This window comes from Molossus molossus, unplaced genomic scaffold, assembly GCF_014108415.1.
Source record: "Molossus molossus isolate mMolMol1 unplaced genomic scaffold, mMolMol1.p scaffold_m16_p_13, whole genome shotgun sequence".
Classification (NCBI taxonomy): domain Eukaryota; kingdom Metazoa; phylum Chordata; class Mammalia; order Chiroptera; family Molossidae; genus Molossus; species Molossus molossus.
Genome location: NW_023425348.1, coordinates 48,506,858 through 48,529,355, shown reverse-complemented (window position 1 = coordinate 48,529,355; position 22,498 = coordinate 48,506,858). Strand labels below are relative to the sequence as shown.

At 39.5% G+C, this 22,498-nt stretch overlaps 3 protein-coding genes and 1 pseudogene across 3 annotated transcripts; 3 read left to right on the top strand and 1 right to left on the bottom strand.

Moving 5' to 3' along the window:
• Window positions 1–350: 350 nt before the first annotated feature.
• On the top strand, window positions 351–5,364 carry HBE1 (hemoglobin subunit epsilon 1). Its single transcript, XM_036257992.1, has 4 exons — window positions 351–398; window positions 3,897–4,045; window positions 4,170–4,392; window positions 5,217–5,364. The coding sequence occupies exons 2-4, from the start codon at window positions 3,954–3,956 to the stop codon at window positions 5,343–5,345; spliced, it is 444 nt and encodes a 147-aa protein (XP_036113885.1). The 5' UTR covers window positions 351–398; window positions 3,897–3,953; the 3' UTR covers window positions 5,346–5,364.
• LOC118628579 lies at window positions 1,611–2,248 on the bottom strand (annotated as a pseudogene).
• Window positions 5,365–12,607: 7,243 nt separating the features above from the next.
• On the top strand, window positions 12,608–14,061 carry LOC118627629 (hemoglobin subunit epsilon-2). The gene is made up of 3 exons (XM_036257993.1): window positions 12,608–12,699; window positions 12,820–13,042; window positions 13,933–14,061. Exons 1-3 carry the CDS (start codon window positions 12,608–12,610, stop codon window positions 14,059–14,061), a joined length of 444 nt encoding a protein of 147 aa, XP_036113886.1.
• A 3,870-nt stretch (window positions 14,062–17,931) lies between these two features.
• On the top strand, window positions 17,932–19,238 carry LOC118627626 (hemoglobin subunit beta). The gene is made up of 3 exons (XM_036257990.1): window positions 17,932–18,081; window positions 18,197–18,419; window positions 19,009–19,238. Exons 1-3 carry the CDS (start codon window positions 17,990–17,992, stop codon window positions 19,135–19,137), a joined length of 444 nt encoding a protein of 147 aa, XP_036113883.1. The 5' UTR covers window positions 17,932–17,989; the 3' UTR covers window positions 19,138–19,238.
• The last annotated feature ends 3,260 nt before the right edge of the window (window positions 19,239–22,498 follow it).

Genomic DNA, 22,498 nt, shown 5'->3' with positions numbered 1-22,498 from the left:
CACACACACACGCGCGCATTGCACAAAGCATATTAATTAGGCAGTTCTGAGGAGTTAATCATGCAGGACACTCAAGTACTTCCATGTATCTACTTGTATAGGAACTGTGGATGGGTCTTTGAAGGTAGTAAGAGAAACACACTGGCTCTCACTGTCTTTAGCTACCCCCGCCCCCACCCTTGCCACAGCTCTATGTTGTCCTGAGCTCTTATCTGTGCCCACAGGTTCTGACTCCACCCAGCTATCACCAGCCTAAGTCCCCAGAAGGAAGAAAATATTAGATCTTCCTGCCTGTGTCAAATAAAAACAAAACAAAATGAATGCCTGCAAAACCTCAGAAAACAAATGAATAAATAAAATGAAGAAGAAAAAGAGGAAGAAACAAAAACAAAAAGCAGGTGCAAGAAAGACAGGTGATATCAGGGCCTAATGAGGCTCTTGTACTGAGAAGAGCCGCAGCAGATGTTGGTCTAAAAAAGGGGTGTTCTTTTCCCTACCATATGCCTGAGACTCAATAAGGTAGGGTTGTGGGAGTTTGGTTTCAGGAATAACCCTTTTAAGGCTACAATTAGCAACAGATAAAAGGGGTTTATAGGAGAAACAATCATTAACTGCCCCACTAGGTCATACAAACCAAGGGTTCTGTTTCTCATAATTCCTCATGGTGCATGGTCTTGCTAATGCATGGGGCCTAGCCAGTCATTGCTGCTTCCATTACACCCTTCATACTTACCAAACCTCAAATTTACCCTTTTCCAGAGAGATGCAGATTTTTTTGTTCATGAAACATGTTATAGCTTCAATACTGAATGTCCAAAGTATTAAGATAGCATGTCTAGGTTTAAAAAAAAAAAATGTCATTAACATCTTTGAGAATTCAAAAGTCACCAAGTCAAGGACATCCCAATGTTCTCACAGTGAGATGGAATCTTAGCGTAGAATTAATCTTTTTCATTCATTTCTGGGTATTATCTTTAGGTGCTATTAGTGTGGAGAGATCTCACCTATTTATATTATAAGAACATAAATTCAGATGTATAATGAAAGAAAGCAGAGGAACGGACATCCTCTCTAATCAAGAATCTAAGCAGCTTTTTAAATTTTTAGTGATTTATAAACTCTGTCTATATTTTTTTGATTTTAAATAAAAAAGAAAATAACTCATTTGGGATAAAAAATAACATTTGAAGTATTTTTCTTATATTATAGTATAGAAAATATGCAGTGAGATTAAAGACCTATTTTACCTAACAACAATGTAATTTATATAATTCTCCACACTAATAGCACCTAAAGATAATACAGTAGTTGACTCATAGGATTAGAATACATGTCATACTTTAGCTAGCAAGATTTAAGGAAATACTTGCTTTATCCCTGCTAAAAAGAGGCTTCTTACATTTATTAAAACCCTACACAGCATTTACAAACATATAAATGTTACTGGATACCCTGAGAGGCAGGACTTAATTTTTAACACATTTCAGAGTTTTCTTTTTCAGCCCACGACAAGAAGCCATAACTTTATTAATGATAGGAACAGTACAAATTTCAAACAAAGCTACAGTTACTCTTTTTAAATACCAAAAAAGTTTCTCATTTTTAGATGGTTACGTTGCTAATTCCATAACATTTACAGTATCATTACTGTTGTTCTTCAGGGCTCTGACTGCCTTTGTTCTGTGACTGCATTTGCTCGTGACATGGCTGATTCTATGTCATCAACTCCCACATCTGTTTCATCAACCTTTTCCTTCACACACTCCTCTTGTACAGTTGGAGTCTGCATTTTCTTAAATGTTTGAGACATAGCTTCACCTTGAACTTTGAATTGCTCAGCAGCTGCTATCTGTGCTTGCTGAAACAAATCCTCAAACTTGGCTCCCCCCAAAACTATGTAGAGATCTGAAGCTGGGCTCCGGTAGACATCTGGTTTTGTGATGACAAAACAGATACTCTTAGATTTCTGAAGAGTGACCCTATTAACCCTTGCCGAAGACCGAGGTTGGAAATAGCCTTTCATGTCCTCTGTTCACACTGGCTCTGTTCTGCTGTACTGACTGGTTCTGCATTGACTTCAGCTGCTGCTGCCAGCTGGGCTTGGTGTGTGGTTGTCCATGTGGAACCTTGTTGCTCCCGCTCTGGTACTGATTCGCCACTGTCAGATTCTGCTCCGGACCTTGTCTCAGCTTGGGGTTGTGGCAACTCCTGCCTGCAGCAGGGTGGTCTCTGTGGCTTCGCTGGGCATTTTGTGGGGGGAGCATGTAGCCAAGATGGTGGCAGAAAGAAAGCGAGCGTGAGTATGAGTATTGTCGAATTTCTGTAAGCATACGCTTTCAGGGCTGCATGGGCTCCCAGAATTACTTTTTAAAAGTCTTTTTATTTAAGTTCCTTGAGATAAAATGTGTTTTGTTTCATTAATTATTAATTGTATAAGTAATAAATGGCTATCTTGACCTTACTTTTTTTCTGACCCCTTAGGCTTTCTGCTCCATCCTGGATAACTATGTCACTTATCTTTCTAAACTTTGGGTTTTTCCATCAAGAAAAGAAGAACATAATTATAATTTTCCATGGGAGAAATAAATGAAATACTTCCAAATGAGCATCTGAGATAATTTAGCTTGAATCAACAAGCACCTAAGCAGTAATGAGACTACACTCAGCCTACCTGACTTCAGAAGCAGAATTCATAAGACTCACTGCACTACAGATGTGCTGCCTTTCAACCTTGTAACCTTTCTTTAAAGTCTTTTCCCACAATCTTTAGCAATAAAGAGCAAAAGATGGGCCAGATCCCTAGAGGCAAGCCAGCTCTGGTCCCAAAAGCCTTCACTAAAGTAGTTACAGCCCTGGCCAGTTTTACTCAGTGGTAGAGCATTGGCCCATGGACCAGTGAATCTCGGTTTGGTTCCGGTCAAGGGCACTTATGTTGGTTGCGGTTTCCCTGACCCTGGTCGAGGTTGTGCAGGAGGCAACCAGTCAATGTGTCCCTCTCACGATGATGTTTCTCTTTCTCTCTCCCTTTCTCTCTCTCGCTCTCTCCCTCCCACTCTATGTGAACATAAATAGAAAAATATCCTCAGATGAGGATTTAAAAAAAGGAGTTACAGGCTTTGCAATGGGTGTGAATGTGGAGGAGAAGGATCAACCCCGAGTTCTTAGTCCTGTTGTGGATCCCTTGCTACTCTGTTCAGCTTCCTGAAGTAACCACCTATGTGTTTTGTTTCCCTTGGAAAACTAAGATGCAGAAGCTTAGTTATAAATTACTTTTTCTTAAGAGTGATAGAACTGGATGAGATTCTGTGTCTTTTTTTTTGTTATCCTCACCCAAGGAAATGTTTTTATTGATTTTCTAGAGAGAGAGAGAAACATGTTTGGTTGCCCCCTGTAAGCACCCCAACCAGGGATCAAACCCACAACCTTTGGTGCACAGGGTGATGCTCCAATGAACTGAGCCACACTATCAGAGATGTATTTTTTTTCTTAAAGTACAGAGATGTAATTTTGTCCCTGTCATTATCCTTAACAGAAATATTAAGCTGTTTAGACTGGAACTCTCTCCCTATCTTGGGCTTAGCTCCTCTCTAAGAGTCTTCCTTGGAGAAGGAGAATAGGAGAGTTAAATGTCTTCCTGGAGAATGACATAGGGAGACAAGAGGAGGAATGAATGAAAAATTGTGTTGTGATGAAAGGAGGAGCAACAAAGGAAGAATATCTCAGGAACCAAACACATTATCATAAACCAGAGTGCACTTTTCCTTGCTGACCCTTTTCTGACCTGACTCCACCCATGAGGAACACAGCTCAGCCTTGACCAATGACCTCCAAGTACTAGGGGAAACAAGGGGCCAGAAGGTGAGCAGTAAAGCATAAAAGGCTACCCCTTCCAGCAGCAGACATACCTGCTTTTGACACCTCTGTGATCTCCGTAAGCTCTCAGACCCAAAATCATGGTGCATTTTACCAGCGAGGAGAAGGCTGCTATTGCTAATGTATGGGGCAAAGTAAACGTGGAAGAGGCTGGAGGCGAGGCGCTGGGCAGGTAGGAAATGGGATTCAATACATGGACAAGGGTGGTGAATATGAGCCTTGAAAATTGATCAGCAAAGTCTTTTAAGATTTTTGAGGATTTTTGATTTCCCATATGCTATGGTTCCATCCTATAGGCTCCTGGTCGTCTATCCCTGGACCCAGAGGTTCTTTGACAACTTTGGCAACCTGTCCTCTGCTTCTGCCATAATGGGCAACCCAAAGGTCAAAGCACATGGCAAGAAGGTGCTGACCTCCTTTGGAGATGCTATTAAGAACATGGACAACCTCAAGGGTGCTTTTTCTAAGCTGAGTGAGCTGCACTGTGACAAACTGCATGTGGATCCTGAGAACTTCAGGGTGAGTTCAGAAAATGTTCATGTGCATTTGTTTTGTTTTGTTTGCTTTTTAAACTTTGGGGTAATAATGAAAGTTGAGTCTTTGGGAAAACTAAAAAAGATCTCAGAAATTTTGGGATTAGGAGAGCAGACCTCCAGAGGGCATAACCAAGGCCACCTTGATTAAGGACTGGTGACACTACAGGGTGACGAGCAGCCTGAGTTTGCTTAAAACTTTACAGAAACTCTTGTCATAACTGGATGTGTTTATCCTAGAAAATAATATCACAGAACAGCAAACTTGTTTAAGGAAGAATGGAATTTGGCTTTTGGTAGATAAAGTGCTATCTCAGGGAAGGAGAAATGCATGATTTTTTGTGGTCCCTGACATTTGAAGTTTAGGAAGAGATTTTGGAGAAAAACTTTTAGACAGAATGTCTCAGGACATACAACTCCTCTAAAATATGTTCAGTTGTTGGTATTTTGACCAAGTGAAGGCTTGTCTAGCAATGGTTGGAGACTTTAACTAAACTCACTCTGAGAGTCCGTGCAGCCCTGAAAGCGTATGCTTACAGAAATTCGACAACGGGTAGATGAGAGCGGGGGAGTGAAATGGGAGTGAAGATGGAGATATAGGTAGGCAGAATGTTGAATGGAAAGCTCACAAAGATAAATTGAATTTAGGGACTACCTTATCTGAGTTTATTGAATAGGTACAACCCTTAGAGGAGTTTAAATTGCAGAGTCAGCAGGGAGTTTAGATATTAAGCCATTCTTTCTTCTGCAATCTGTTTTGGAAACATCTACTCAATATGATTATTTTTCATTTTGTCTTTTACCTAACAGCTCCTGGGCAATGTGTTGGTGATTATTCTGGCTTCTCATTTTGGCAAGGAATTCACCCCTGAAGTGCAGGCTGCTTGGCAGAAGCTGGTGGCGGGTGTTGCCACTGCCCTGGCCCACAAGTACCACTGAGTCCTCTTTCCAGTTCACCAGTGACCATTTGTGTCCCCATTGCCTTCCTTCTGAAAATGGGAACTGGGCTTTGATCTTGACAGCACAGTTTCTGTTTAATAAAGTACATTCTATCCAGTAATCAGAAATTATATTGTATCTTTTCTATCTTATACTCTTGTGTTAGAGAAGAAAGTGTTCATTGACTGGAGGGCGGGGAGAAACATAAGAAGAAACAGAGCTCATTTGAGAAGTGTACATTGTGGGGGGATTTACAGAGCCTGGGTGGATGGCAAGATGGGAAAACGTTTTCTGGGTTGGGAAAAGGGTTAATCAAGTAGGCATGGACTTACAGTACAGTGTGACAAAAATCTTACTGTAGAAGGAGGTGGTAAGTAGTGCCTAAGAAAAAAACAAAGTAAATTTGTTGTACACGTCAGAGTTCAGATTTTGAGTGGTGGGCACACAATGCAATATGCATATTTTGCATTATAAAACTGTGAACTTGGAACCTGGGTATTCTTATCAGCCAATGTCACCTCAATAAATTTAATAAAGAATAAAGAAAAGAAATTTTTTTGTAGGGATCCAAGGTCAAAGCTTAGGTTAATATTTCAGTTTGTTCTAATGTGCATTTTGAATCACCTATCTTGTCATATGCCTTGTGAGATAGAATTGGAGATAAGAAGATGAGTTGAGGGATGGCTGGGAGCTTTCCAGAAAAAGTCTCTACTAATTAATCACCTACACATTCCTGAAGGGTTCCACTGTCTCACTGGAGAGCCAAGGCTCAGATCATGTACAATACCTTCTGATTAAATGTGACATTCACAAAAATAAAGTTAGAGTTAAGATGGTGTGTGCATTTTAAGGGGAAAGAATGGCCAAGACTTAGAACATTCATTCAATAACCATTTGTTGTAGGAGATAAGATACCAACAAAGGCTCACAGTCTAAACCAGCAAGCTAGGTCTTCATGACTTGCATTAAAATATCTATCTGGAAGTAGAGGAGAGAGTAAGACATAGGTAGAGTATTAAGAAAAACTAGGTAATGTGGAGACCTAAATAAATAAAAAACTTATTACTTTTTTTTTTTTTTTTTTTACTATTGCTATTGGCAAGAATAAATAATAAATATTCTTAAAACTTTAAAGGACTCAAGAAATAAGGTTGGGAGGGGGATGCTTAATGCACACAAAAATAAATTCAAAATTGCAGAGACTATACATGGATTCAATTCAGGGGAATATACATAATGGGCTAAACCCAAAGAGAACACTGGGGTCTGCAAAAATTAAAAAGTGAGCACAGAGAGAGGGAGAAGGACATGGTATGACTGACTGCGGTAGATGAGGAGAAAGGAGATGGTGGTAGATGATTGAAAGCTCCCAGTCTGGGTAAATCTATAAGAAGAGGCCATGCATTGACCTGTGGACAGACCTTCGTGCAGGAGTGGCATTAACTGAATCACTTTTGGGGGAGTAATTGGAGTTTGCTCAGGGAATCTTGACCTTCAGGCCTTGAGTCAAACTCTCATATCAAAGCTTGAGACCTTCCCTACTGAACAAGTTTGAGTATCATTTCTTGGCAAATTTAACTCTTTCAGGCATTTTATTGCCCCCACAAAGTGATCAGAATGTGTCCTGTGAATTACTTTCTAATTTCACCTTACGTTCCCACAACAAGGATGACAAACCAGTGATTATTGTAGCTGTAGGCTGTCAATAGCACAGGTCTCTCTTAGCCTTATGGCCTCTCATTATGCCCCTAAACTGAGTAAATGAAGGCAGTTTGTGGCACTTTTTATCCAGTTAACAAATGAGAGCAATGTGCATTTTTAATAAACTTCTTCTCTTTCTTATCCTTCATCTATTATTCTGAATCTGAATGTCAAGGGATCAAGGATGGTGATGCTGGAATTGTGGACAGAAGATACATTCTTTTTTTTTTTTTAGAAGTTTTATTTTATTTATTTATTTTTATTGTCGAAAGTATTGGCGCATCTACTATGGGAAACAATATGGTGTTTCCTCAAAAAATTAAAAATGGAACTGACATTTGACCCAGTGATCCCACTTCTAGGAATACATCCTAAAAAGCCTGAAACACCAATCAGAAGATACATTATTTATTCCTTAGGGACCTGGATTTAGGTCTAGATCTTGTTACTTTAAGACAACTTAATTTCAAACAGCTTTATAATTAACACACACATGCATACAGGCAGGGCTGGATAAGTCAGTTTTTAATAGAAACTTTACTGTGTTTGATTACTGTTTCTATTTTTTGGTGGAGTAATTTAATATACCACATTACCAAAGTAAAGAATAAAAATCATATGATCTTATCAATACATGCCAGGAAAGCATTTGCTAAAATACAACATCCATTTATGATTTAAAAAACTTAACAAGATGGGTATACAAGGAAAGTAATTCAACATAATAAAAGCCATATATGACAAACCCTCAGCTAATATCATACTTAATGGTGAAAAACTGAATGCTTTTCCTCTCTGACTGGGAACAAGACAGGGATGTTCCCTTTCCCCATACCTATTCAGCATAGCACTAGAAATCCTAGCCAGAGCAGTCAGGCAGGAGAAAGAAATAAAAGGCATCCAAATTGAGAATTAAGTCCAAGTGTTACTTTTTCAGATGAAATAATTCTTTATATAAAAAAACCCTAAAGACTCCACCATGTAATTTCATAATCTGCATTTTATTTGAGCTGCAGTTCTTGGTGTTAGAGGCGAATAACCAAGTCAGATTTCCAAAGCTTCCGGACTCCTGATCAGGTAACATCTGAGATTATACATCACTTTCAGAGGGAAAAAATATTAGTAGGAACTCTGACTCTGTCACATTGTAGGTGTGTCCTTTCAAAAGCTGCAGTAAATTACAGCAAGTTATTTAAATGCAGCATGTCCCAGGCATGACTGTGTAGACTACTAGTCACAGAAAAATCAACTTCTCTCCCTTCAGAGCTGTTTCATTAGCACATGGCAAAAAGCAAAGGAGGTACTTTCTGACATTAATTCTTAAGCTAAGACCAGTTGAAAAGTGGACCCAGCAAGGAACAACTTTATTTTTCAAATAATAGTAGTTAGTAGTCACAATAATAATAATGATAAAAGTTGTGCTAAGAATTCCTCTGTAATTGTCTTCAGTTCTATTTTACCCATTAGATGTTAAGTATGTGAGAACTCCAGGGATTTTCTGTTGAGGTGTGTGTTTTTATTTTGACAAGGAAATAAAACAACAGGGCAATAAAAGAAATATACCCTTGGGACAAACACTTGGAAGGAACAAATACTTGGGAGTTCTTCAAGTTGAAGTTAAAGATATGGGAGAGTTCTGATGGGAGAAATGGACATCGTGGGACAAGAACTTCTCAGAACCAGATATATGGGCCTCAGCAAGGACTTCAGAAAAGACAAGGGATCTCGATGAAGGCAGAATATCAATATGGGGGTCTGGTAGAGAAAAATTAACCCACATATTAAGACAATAAGGCCTAGAAAAGGATTCTAATTCCCTTCTGCTTCTGGAAACACATATTTTCTAAAAGCAGCTGGTTTGTTACAAGCACTTGGGAGGATAGATTAGGGATAGAAGGAGTTAGAGATCAGAGCAGGGGATACTTTTTATCAAGGTCCACTCCAAATAACTGATTCTGGGCTTTATTAAGAACTTTATGTTTTAAGTGGTGAGTGCCTAGATTAAACAGCATTGCCACCAGGAGAGCGAGAGAGAGAGAGAGAGAGAGAGAGAGAGAGCGCCCAAGTGTACAGAGTGGCTGCAGCATTACAAGGAGAAGACATTGTTATAAACTGCTCAGAGGGATGGAGATTTATGTGGGGGAAAATTAAACAGAAGCTCAGAAGTCAGCTCAGAGCAACCAATCATCACTGTGAGACCAAAAGGAAAAGGAAAGAGATTGTACAGAGTAGTTAGAAAGGACAGATCTCAGGGGTATTTGTATGACTAGATGTTAATACCTATTTATAAGCAAGGGTGGAATGTGATGGACAGAAAAGTTAGAAATATGAGCCTGGCTGTGGGTGCTGAGTAGATTAAAGACCGTGCTAATGTCAGGTTTACAATTCTACTAATTTTCCATGTCTTTGAATACAATATACACTGTACCCTGCACCCACCTCTCCATCTTTGCTTCTTCCTAATCTTCCCTGAACATATTTCATTCTGACCTTGTGATGCCGTTCTCTAAATGAAATTCTAAGCCCTTTTTTTCTTCCTTCCTTCCTTTCCTCCTTCCTTTCCTCCTTCCTTTCCTCCTTCCTTCCTTCCTTCCTTCCTTCCTTCCTTCCTTCCTTCCTTCCTTCCTTCCTTCTGTCCTTCCTTCCTTCTTCCTCCCTTTCTCCCTCCCTCCCTTCCTCCCTTCTTCACTTTCATTCATTGTTTCTGTGTTTCTTTTTTTTTTCTTTCACTTTCTTCTCTCTCCAGCCTCAGAGGTTTTCACCTGCTCTTCCTGCTTTCAGAAACTTACTTCTCACCCTGGCTGGGTTGGCTCAGCGGTTAGAGCATTGGCCTGCAGTCCAGAGAGATCCAGGTTTGGTTCCCGCTAAGGTCACGTACCTCAGTTGCAGTTTGTCCCCAGCCCTGGTCGGTCATGCAGGTGGCAGCCACTTGATGTGTCCCTTTCACATTGAGGTTTCTCTCTCTCTCTCTCTCTCTCTCTCTCTCTCTCTCTCTCTCTCTCTCTCTCTTCCTCTGTCTCCTTCCCACTCTATCTGAACAAAAAGTGGAAAAATGTCCTAGGGTGAGGATAAAAAAAAAAGAGAGAAACTTACTTTTACAAACTACTGTATATGTGGCTTCATCTTGCCTTTAAGGTCCCACTTCAAATATAACTGTAGAACATCTTTCCTTGGGTTATTTTTCTGTAGTCACTTGATACCATATCATCAGATGCATTTTCTTCCTGTCATATTACACCACCTGAAATTCTCATATTTATTCATTTGTGTCAGTCTCCTCTGCCCACTAGAATGTGAGCATCATGAGACTTGACCAACTGTTTTGTTCATCCAAGATTTCCAGTGTTGAAAACAATGCCTGGCATGATTAGCCTTGATAAATATTTGATTTTTTAAAATATATGATGAGTGATTGGAAAGGTATTTGATGACTGTGATGATGATCTAGCATTGATGTGATAAGTGTCTAGATGACAGATGGAGTGGGGAGCATGGGAATAAACTGGAAGTGTGGAAGGCAAATGAGCAAGAAAGAATCAAAGTCTTTGAAATAAATTGTCTAAAGAGGGTGCGAGAAAAGCAGGAGTTAGAGATAACTGTCAGAATCACCATCGGGCTTGCTGAAATGACAGGAGGAGGCTATTCACCAACACTCAGAGTTGCAGGTGCTCCCGAGTCAGAGGGATTTCAGCATGCGCACACTGTTGGAGATGAGCATTAGGGCCATTAGAGAGCAAGGACCCTGAGCCATACCGTTGGCCCTGGCTCACAACTAAGTATAAGTAAGATTCCTTGCAGTGGTCAACATTTTCTCTTTTTTCTTTTACTTCATTGACCTCTTCTCTCTCTCTCTCTCTCTCTCTCTCTCTCTCTCTCTCTCTCTGCATTTATCTTCAGATAGAGCAGTAGGGAGAGAGGGAGGAAGAGACAGAGAGAAACATCAATGTGAGAGATACACACCAAGTGGTCACCACCCACATGACCCCGACTAGGGCGGGGACAAACTGCAACAGAGGTACGTGCCCCTAGTGGTAACCGAACCTGGGACTTTCTGGTCCACAGGCTGATGCTCTAACCTCTGAGCCAAACCAGCCAGGGCCATTGACCTCTTCTCTTGAAGTAAATCTTTTTGGGATTGATTCAAACTCTTTTTCTTTATATCTCTGTACCAAAATGCTCACATCAATAGAGCTTGGCACTGATTGCTCACAGATAATCAGGTCTGTCACGGTATACTCGCTTTTGGCACCTTAGCAATTCTTTTTCACATTTCATATTTAAGTTTTTTCCAAGTTGAATGTATAAAAGTATATTACTATATCAAGTAGACAGAAAGGATTTCTCTTATAAAAACAGAAACTGGGCTCTAATATATTGGGTTGAATGCTTTAGATTTTAAAGTACTTCTGTAAATACACATGGAGATTATTAAACTATATAGGTGTTTTGTGTGTGTGTGTGTGTGTGTGTGTGTGTGTGTGTGTGTGTGTGTGTCTGATATTGGAGAACAACAAACAAGCCTGGAACTCAAAATATGGGGGCAATAACAGCTGAGAGAAAACAATGAAATAAGCCTTTTCCTCTCCCACTGAAGTCATACTTTGTCTAGTCCCACAGATACTTGTCTGAGATGCATGAGGTCAAAGTACCTTAAATCACAGCAAAAGTAGTGTGTGCCATATTGTCAATGAAGATTGCCTCTGCCTGATTAGATATGAGAAAAAGTTAAACATGCAAGAAGTGTGGATCCAGCATATGTTAGGGACAACTCCCTTAACCCATACCCACTCCCATGGTGTCCTCTAATTGTCTGTTAATTGAACACAGGGACACCTATTTTCCCTAACACTTGACTGTGTGTTTTCTGACACAAATGAGTAGATACATGGTGTGGTCTAGATACACGTGTCCATATAATCAGAGTGAAATAAATTTTCTCAGACAAGTGTATATATTATTAATAGAACTCAATGACAAAGGGGAAATGCTCAATTCTTCTCTAAATTATCCAGTTTTTACCTGTCCTGTTTCCAAACTGATGCTGAACTAGAGTCTTTTTCTTGTTTACAAGAAATATAATAGTATGAGTCTCATCTAAGCTTTAGAAAAATTAATAACTGAGTTGAACTGTAGCTTCTTTTATACCCTAGGTGAACAACAGAATGTTTTCTTGCAAGCACCTGACACAATGTCTAACATACTTATAATTCTTACCCCTCCTAATACTAGTCATGCCTCTTGGTCAGCCTAGAAGTCACCAGGGATGGTGGTCGGGGGAGCTTGAGATATGAGTTGCACAGCATATGGCAGGGGAGAGACAGCAGAATCCCCTTGATAGAGCCAACTAACACTATCAGTGACACAAATGTCCACCTTGCTGACCTTCCCTTGTCCAAACCCCACCCCTGGTAGTGACAATGCACCCTTGACCAATAGTCCCATTTCATTGGAAGAATCAAGGGCCTGGGGGCAAAAGCTACGGAATAAAAGGCCACAGAGAGAAGCAGCAGCACAGACTTACTTCTGCCTCATCTGTGATCAACAGAAAGCTCTAAGACATCATGGTGCATTTCACTGCTGAGGAGAAGGCTGCTGTTGCTAGCTTTTGGGCCAAGGTGAATGTGGAGGTGGCTGGAGGTGAGATCCTGGGAAGGTAAGTGCTAGAAGTAATGGAAGGGATGGAAAGGAAGAAAGTGTTCCTGAAAGAGAAATTGGTCAGGTCACTAACATATTCTGACTTCTCATCTGGTCTCTGATTATGTTCATCCCGTAGGCTTCTAGTCGTTTACCCATGGACCCAAAGGTTCTTTGACAATTTTGGCAACTTATCCTCAGAAACTGCAATAATGGGCAACCCCAAGGTCAAGGCCCATGGCAAGAAGGTGCTGACATCCTTCGGAAATGCTGTTAAGCATATGGATGACCTCAAGGCCACCTTTTCCCAGCTAAGTGAGCTGCACTGTGATAGTCTTCATGTGGATCCTGAGAACTTCAAGGTGAGTTATGAGTGTGCTTGTATTTTGTTCTTTCACTCTAGATATTGGTGCCATGCATACACTAGGAAACACAGGGACTTAAGTCTTATTCTATATAGGTAGTTGTAGGAAGAAATATTTCAGAGAAAAACTAGATTTCGGTAGTTAAGTTGTTTCAAAGGTAAAACCAAGTAGAGTAACTACCGTGACCAGTAGAAACCACTGGTCATTTTATACTCCAAAAAGTAATATATTGTTGTAAAGAACACTGGCCAAAATTGAGCTAAATTTTTTTTTGCCTAGAGAATACCAATTGAGTCAGGAAAAAATCATCTTGCCTTGGCTAACTAAAATTTTCTGTGAAAGTGAATTAATATATTGCTACATGGTTCTTGATGTTAGAACCAAGACTAAGCAGGGAAAAGTAAGAGCAATCATTTTAATAGATGATTGTGTCATCTCCCTCCTTCCTTGATTAGCAGTGATGAAATGCTCTTGTATATACATCATATCATTCTTTGTCATATGAGTACTTAAACAATTTGAATATATACAATATCTGGGGACTTAGACTCCTCATATTGAGACCCTTTCAGTACTATAGTCCTACTTTCCAAAAGACATAGCTTCTCTAAAGGAGAGAAGCAATTCATAGAAATATTATAGCAGTATTCTGGGGTCATTAGTTGGCAGAGCAAATGAGAGAAGAATTGAACTCAATGGGACACATGAATGGGAGTCATATTGAAGCCAATGTCAAGCCCATAATGATGCAGTTGTATCATGACCCTGAAAGTTGCTCAAATTCTTATCAGAAAAAAAAATGGGTGCTGTATTATTTGTTGCAAGGTTAGTTTAAGATCTTCTGTTTACCATGCTCTATTTTCTTATTACCCCTACTTTCTCTCCAGCTCCTAGGCAATATGATATTGATTGTCTTGGCAACTCATTTTGGCAAGGAATTTACCCCCCAGATGCAGGCTGCCTGGCAGAAGCTGACAACTGCTGTGGCTAATGCTCTGGCCTACAAATACCACTGAGTTGCCTGTCTGACTCTGTGACTGTCTATCGAAGGGTCCTGTATTCCAAGGGTTCATCTCCTGAAGACTAGGGGTAATGCCTTGCCTCTAGACTTAATTCCTATATGATAAAAATAAAATAAAAAGTATGCTCTATAAGGAATATCCTTGTCTTCTCTTTCTGTCTTTGGCTTTTATGTTGATTCAGCTAAAATAAAGTACTCCTACGAGAATGAGAGTAATAGACTGGTAGTTTTGGGATGATAGAGAAGAAATTCTTGTGAGACTCTGCAAGATAAGAATGGCTCAAATGGAGAAGTTACTTCTAGAAAGATAAAGTCGATTTATGAATTGGCCAATATCTTTAGAAAAAGGGAGGGAACAGAGGTACTCTTGAGACATGTAAGACAATGGTTGATTGTGAGTAGGACATGTTAGAACTTAGTATGGGTCCCATGTATGTTATTGTTTGTATAAACTCAGAATAGAGCTCCATTTAAGCTATAGTTCACTTTTATTTAACATAAGAAACATGTTTTTACCAGCATCAATGCAGTGAAGTCGAGGTTTCCCACAGACCCAGTCAAGGACCATGCTATAACATTTTCCTTAGTGTCTTCAATGGTATTAATGGGAGATCCATCCCTAAAGCATATGAACTGACTGCTTTGGTTTGAATATCTGTCACCTGCTAGCTCTGTGACATGGATCATATGTCTAATTCCATTAAGCCTTTCATGGAGGTAAAAGTTCATTTTTATGGGGAAAAGATAAACCCAGGAATCATGATGCTAGGCTTAAGTAACAGATGTGAAATGTACCCTTTAAATGTAGTAGAGTGGTATGAAATTAGAGAAGCTACTAGAGACATCAAAAAAAGCAGGAATAGATGTTATTAGAAGCAAAACAAACAAACAACAACAACAAAAACAAAGAAGTTTCCTGCACAGGAGAGGGGCACAATAAATAGGAAGTTTGAAGGAATTGATTCACATGTGGGAATAGAACAAAAAGACAGACGCTAACTTGGATATAGCCATAGGAGTCTGCTGAGATTATAGTGAAGTGGTAAGTAAAGGACTGAACTTGAAGATGCAGTGAAACTAAGAAAATAAATAAATAAGGGACCATTTTAGCAAAGATTCTGTAGGACTTAAAATAGAGTAAAGTAGAAACTAGAGAAGTCACAATGGTAGCCAGGTTTCCTGTCTGTTCCCTGAATGAGAAGAAGAAAAATCTATTGAAAGCACAGAAAATGCCCAGAAGTGTCTTGTTTGGGTCTGGTCTGTGCACAGCCACTTCTGTGGCAATCACTTCAAAATCCTGTACCCAGGCCCTTGACACACAAGTAAAAATCTAGGGTTTGGGGATCTAATGAAGAAAGATCAAATTATATTCCCACTAACTTGCAAAGCATTATTAAAATTTTTTCATTTATAATTTAGAGTAATAATTCCAACTTCATAAATACATTCCAAGGTTTCAAGGAGGTATTTGTGAAGTCCATTGTCTGTCATTTTTGAAAGGTAGTGGTGATAGTTTATACAATGTACTATGATGAGTTTCTCTGCCCTGTTTCACTGTGTATTCTTTTTTTTTCCTTATTTTTTTTTCTTTTCCTTCATTGATTTTTTAGAGAAAGAGGAAGTGAAAGGGAGAGAGAGATAGAAACATTGATGAGAGAGAACATCGATTGGCTGCCTTCTGCATGCCCCCCACTGAGGATCGGGCCCACAACATGGGCATGTGTCCTGGCCAGGAATTGAACCGGCAACCTCTTGGTGCATGGGTTGATGCTCAACCGCTGAGCCACACTGGCTGGACTCACTGTGTACTCTTGACCTGATTGTATTTTATCTGAACTCAAGACCTATAATATAAATTTATGTGCTTAATATCTAATTTTGGAGTGTTCAGGAGTGTATCAAATATATGTCCAAGACTGAACTAATCTTTTGCTAACTTATTCCTGCTAACTTAGTTTTCTTCTTGTGTTCCTCATCTCAGTGACTAACACATCATTCATTGCTTAAGCATGAACATAGAGATTGCATTTTTGCCTCCCTCTCCTACTACAATATCATCCTATTTGTCTCTTACTTATTCTACTCCTAAAATCCACTTGCACATTGAAGCCAGAACACTTGTTTTTAATCCTCACCAGTGGATATGTTTTTTATTGATTCTAGAGAGAGAGAAAGGGAAAGGGAGAGTGAGGTAGAGAAAGAGGCATCCATTTGAGAGAAAAACATGAATTGATTGCCTCCTGCACGTGCCCTGACCAAGGACCAAACCCCAAACCTTGGGCCTGTGTAAGACTGGAAATCAAACTGAGGACCCTTTGGTGCATGGATGGATGCTCAAACCAACTGAGCCACACTGGCCAGGGCCAGAATAATATTTGAAAAATATAAATCAAATCATGCCACCCACCTTCTTGAATTTTTCAATACTATTTCCTGGCTTTCAGGTTAGATAAAAATAATCTGTAACCTATTTTACAGATCATTCGTGGCTCGTCTGTATCTTTCTATTGTGTGAATCTGAATTACAGTCACACTTTCTGTCTTTCTATAAATAAATCATGTAGTTGAATTATTGTCTGGTTACTTTTAATCAACATTATGTTGTGTGATTCATTTGTATCTCTGCACGTGAAGAGATACAATTCCTGTGTAACATTTTATTATACCATAATTTATGTATGCCACTAAGTGTGGAAGATGCTTATGCATATTGATGAAACAGGTGTTCTTAGACTTGTCTTTGGATACATACAAGCTTGCATTTCTGTGTATCTAAAAGTCTAATTGCTAGGTTATAGGTCATGGATATATTATGCTTTGGTATATACTATCAAATATTGTCCAAAGCCATGAGACTATTTTATACTCTTACCAATAGGGTATGAAAGTTTTTGTTAATCTATATCCTTGGCAGATTTTGTAATTCTCAATCTCTCGTCTCACCTTCTTTACATTCTTTTCACTCCTCTTTCCCTCTCATTTTATTCTTTTCCTTTCCGTTTTCTTCACCCTGACAGCATAGCTGGGAAAATTTCCACACTTGAGTTTTTCTTGAAAGCCTACCATATTAATCTGGCTGAATAAGATACATTTTCTCTTCTTCTTCCTCTTCTTCTTTGTTTCTCTGAGTTCTTTTTTTAAGCAGATTGTAGATTTAAACAATTATGTTCTAGGCATCCGATATTTTTCTTTATCTTTATTAGACTTTACCCCTTATAATTCATGCTCCCAAACCCATTTCCAATAGTTAGTAGAGAAACAGTGTTAGTTATTTTTCATTATATTAATACACATTTATTTTAAGGAAAGACTGCAGAGAGAGAGAGAGAGAGAGAGAGAGAGAGAGAGAGAGAGAGTTTTGACTTGAAGTATTTACCCAAGTAGTAGAAAAAAAGACAAGTTAAAATTATGGCAAAAGAATTATTCATTCTACTGACTTATAAATATCTTTGGAGACAAAGAAAAAAGTTCCATAAAGAGCCTGCTTAATCAAATTTCTGCTTTCTAGGACTTAGTTTTCTTATCTACAAATGAAAGAATTGAATGAGTTAAACTCTAAGATACATTACACCACATCAGACTAAAACATTTACACATAAATTAGATTAGGAGTATACTTGCAGATGTAACTGCCAAAAGACATGAGGTCAGGAGATGAGTAAGGAGGAGGAGCAGAGTGTCAGAGTAGAGACACACAAGACCTAGAGCACCCAATCACAAGGCCAGGTGAAAAAAACGGAGAATGAAGGTGCACCTCACATTATCACAAACCAATGAAATGCTGCCATATCCTGGGCCAATCTGCTCACAGGAGCAGGGAGGGCAGGGACCAGAGCTGGGCATAAAAGGAAGAACAGGCCAGCTGCTGCTTACACTTGCTTCTGACACAATCGTGTTCACTAGCAACCAAACAAACAGCCACCATGGTGCATCTGACCGGTGAGGAGAAGGCTGCCGTTGTTGGCCTGTGGGGCAAGGTGAACCAGGAGGAAGTTGGTGGTGAGGCCCTGGGCAGGTTGGTATCAAGGCATAAGGAAAGTGAGTGGAAGCTGGGCATGTGGACACAGTGCAGTCCCTGGGTTCCCCACAGGCACTGACTCCCTCTGCCCTCTGCTACATTCATCCTTCAGGCTGCTGGTGGTCTACCCCTGGACTCAGAGGTTCTTTGACTCCTTTGGGGACCTGTCCAATGCCGCTGCTGTGATGGGCAACCCTAAGGTGAAGGCCCATGGCAAGAAAGTGCTGAACTCCTTCAGCGATGGTCTGAAGAATCTCGACAACCTCAAGGGCACCTTTGCTAAGCTCAGTGAACTGCATTGTGACAAGCTGCACGTGGATCCTGAGAACTTCAGGGTGAGTCTCTGGGACACTCAGTGTTCTTCTTCCTTTTCATGGTCAAGCTCATGCTATGGGGAGAGGGCATAAATGTCAGGATGCTGTTCAGAATGGAAAGAGGTACTCTGCTTCATCACTGCAGATTCCACAGGATCGTTTAATTTCTTTTGCCTTCTTTGCTCATAAACATTGCTTCCTCTTATTTATTCTTTTTTCCCCCCTTTTTGTTCTCTGCAATGTCTTCTCGTTATTTTTTAAGCTTACATTTTATTTTGAGCAATTTTTTAAAAATGTCCTTTTAATCCAGTTAACTTTATTAGATACTTTCTTTTCTTTATCTCTTCCTTTCAAATATGTTATTGCTTCTTTGCATGGTTCAAAAAATAACAGTGATAACTTAAGTTCTGGGGTAAGACAGAAAGAAAGGAACATTACCAAGTAAAAATTCAGGCTGACGTGGGTGGATTTGCATCAATGGTAACATCAAAGATCCAGCTATGTCTCTGTTATATTAGAAAAACATAGCTTGGAATGAGGCTAGAATATTCTGAGTCCAAGCAGTGTCTGTCTGCTGACCATGACCACGCCTCTTGTCTCTTCCTCACAGCTCCTGGGCAACGTGCTGGTGGTGGTGCTGGCTCGTACCTTCGGCAAGGAATTTACCCCTGCGGTGCAGTCTGCCTTCCAGAAGGTGGCCGCTGGTGTGGCCACTGCCCTGGCTCACAAGTACCATTGAGATCCTTGTCCTCTTTCCCTATAGCCTATCTTCTGAACTTCAGGAAATAAAGCCCACTCTCAGGGGCATGGCTTCTGTCTAATAAAGAACTTTCAGCTCAACTTCTTGATTCATTTCACTTATTTTAGCATTATTTTTTTATTCTGGTGGTATGGGAACATCTCTGAGGATCTGCACATAGGGAACTCTTGTGTCTTATACAAGGAGGTCAAGGAAAATGAGAAAAGGAAGGGGACCATGCAAAGTCATTAAAGGATGACACTTCTACCTCCAAAGCATAGGAATTTTCAAGGAGTTCTGAAATAGAGAGATGATTCTAGCATTACAGGGGCTCTATGGGGACCTCAAGCCTAAGACATGGCCTTCAGGCTAATGCTCTGATCCATTTCCTACAATTACTCAAAATATAATGTGCTCAATTAGAGACATCGTGCTTGCTCAAGACACTGTTATGTTTTCTTTTTTTCTACTTCTCTTTCCTGCATATTGTAGCCCCCAAAATTAGACTCCATCAGGTGTTCCTGCTCTAAGAATTAACCTACCTCTTTTATTTGTCCCAGAACACCTCCAAAACTAGTTCCCAGACCCCCTTCAAGCAAAGTTTAATGCTAGACTATCAGTTGTCATCATTTTTTATCCTGGCTTCAGTGAACTTTCTAATATTTCCTAAGGGAATCTTTTAAACCCCTCCTCACTTTTCAAATTTTTTATTATCTATCACATTCATACTCTATGCTGTGTAAATATTTCTACCTACTTAGCATTCTCCCGCCTGAGTATTGTGCCTTAAGTTCCTCTATAGGCAGTGAGAAAATATTTATTAAATGAAATAAGTCAATGAGTAGATAATTATTCCTTGTACTAAAACTCCTGGGACAAGAGGACAATATGAACAATAGACCATTGCACAGTGTTAATAATACAATATACAATGAGGTAGAGAAGTAAAGTACTAATCAGACATTTATTTTCTAATTATAGCTAGCAAAATAACTTTGAAGGATTTCTAGAACCTTCTAATTTGTACACATTTCTTTAAATCTATAAAATTTCCTATTACTTAATTTTAGACTTAACTACCTAAAATAGACCTTGTTGCTTCCTTTTGTATGGAAGTGCTTTCATAATAACTGCATGTATTACCAGGATATAGACAATGCAGTTTATGGTTTCACCACTATATTTTGAATTGCTTTTATATTTTCCTTCTCATATTATTGTACATAGTAGACACTGATAATTGTTTATACCTGAATATGATCTTTAATAACCATGGACTCAGAGATACCCCAGGAAAAAGGTTAGGGAGATTATTTCCATACCCTTGATCACAAAAAAGTCCTTATAAGAATCAGATATTTGGAGAGGAAGAGACTTTCTGAGAATTTGGAAAAAAGCAAGAGAAATTGTCAGTGTCATGGTCTGGAGAAGAGTAAACAATGTACCCTTCTTTCCTCCAAATGATCATGAAAACAACAAAAATATATAAAAACTTACTATACCCTCTTTTGTTCCTTTACCTGGGGAACTAGACAATGAATCCAAACAAGAAATCAGGCCTAAAATTCCAATATTGAAGAGAAAAATATTACTTAAAAATGAGTTAAACTGTCCTATTCCTAAAATAGTCAGTGTTTATAAGTTCTTTGTTTTTTATAAATTATGCTTTTTCTGTAGTATTTTAATTTAATTTCATTTAAGTTTTGAGAGGGTGCTAAACAGAAGTGACCAATAAATAGATTGTGCATTTGGGAGAAAAAAGCAAAAAGTAACTATGCTTGACAGAGGAAAATATAGATTAGATTGCTGATATGGTCTTCTTGAGGAATTTAGAATTGAACACTAGAGCATGTAAAAGTGTTGCAGTCGAGTAAAAATTATTAAACAAGTGAAAAAACCATGTACCTCTGGATGAATGTCATGACTCTTGTGTAATAATTTAATACTTATCCTCTTAGTCATAGTCAGACTAGGCCCATTCTGATATAGAACTTTAGGAGTTAGGTTAACTTGACAGACTGGAGCAAAAGAAAGAAACTTTTGTCTTAGATGTGTGTGTGTGTGTGTGTGTGTGTAGTGCTCAGTGGGTCTGGAGTCAAAGTAGAGCAGACATCCTGTGGTAATCCTTTGCAGGAGAGATGTAAACTCACAATGGTGAAGATGGCAGTGGACGCAAGAAGCTTTCCAGAATCTGAATGCTGATCTGGATTTGAGCCTGAGGCTCTGAACATAACAACATTTATTACTATTTATAGTGTGGTATGTCAGAGCTTTTGGTGTTTTATTATAACTTGTAGCCTTGTCCTTGCAGGGTTATGGGTAATAAAAAGAAAAGGCTGCCCTGGCCGGTTTGGCTCAGCGGTTAGAGCGTCGGTCTGAGGTCCAGAGAGACCCGTGTTCGATTCCCGCTAAGGGCACGTATCTCGGTTGCAGTTTGTCCCCGACCCTGGCTGGGTCGTGCGGGTGGCGACCACTCGATGTGTCCCTTTCACGTTGATGTTCCTCTCTCTCCCTCCCACTCTATCTAAACAAAAAATGGAAAAATGTCCTCAGGTGAAGATAAAAAAAAGAAAAGGCTGTTTTACTCCTTGGCCATAGAAACAGTGAGAGAAAGAGCAACTTCTGTCCTGAAATCAGGATGTTGGTAGCTGTAGCCATGCAGTATAAGAGTGACCCATAAATCATTCACGGCCAAAGAAGATTTAAGGAAACAGACATGAAAGAAGAACTTAGCAACCATTTCTAAAAACAGAAATGGTAAAGAAAGTCTTTAAGTAGGGGCTAATTTCCACTGATTGAGTTGTAGCCTTGACAATGTGCCTCTTCAATGTGATTCCTGCAAAAGACACATCCAAACTTTCCCTATAAGACCTCCTTTCACATACACATGCCTGACTTCTGATCAGGGGTAGAAAATAGGGTTTTGAAAACAATCTGAATGGTGAAGGCTTGGGGTGGGGTGGGGTGAGAGCCAGGTGAAGGGGGAAAAGGTGTAAAGGAGGACATCTATAATACTTTCAACAATAAAATCAAATTTTAAAAAAGATAACAAAGACCCTGGCTGGCTTGGCTCAGCAGTTAGAGCATGGGCCCACAGACCAATGAGTCATGGGTTCGATTCTGGTCAAGTGCATGTGCCTTGGTTGCAGTTAATTCCTGGCCCTGGTCGGGGACATGTGGGAGGCAACCAGTCAATGTGTCTCCTCATGTCAATGTTTCTCTCTCTCTCTCCCTTCCTCCCACTCTATCTGAAGATAAATAGAAAAATATCCTCAGGTGAGAATTAAAAAAAAATAATAAGGTAGCAAAGGTTTAAATGTAATCAAACAAAACTAAAAATTTAAAGGTCAAAACAAGGGAT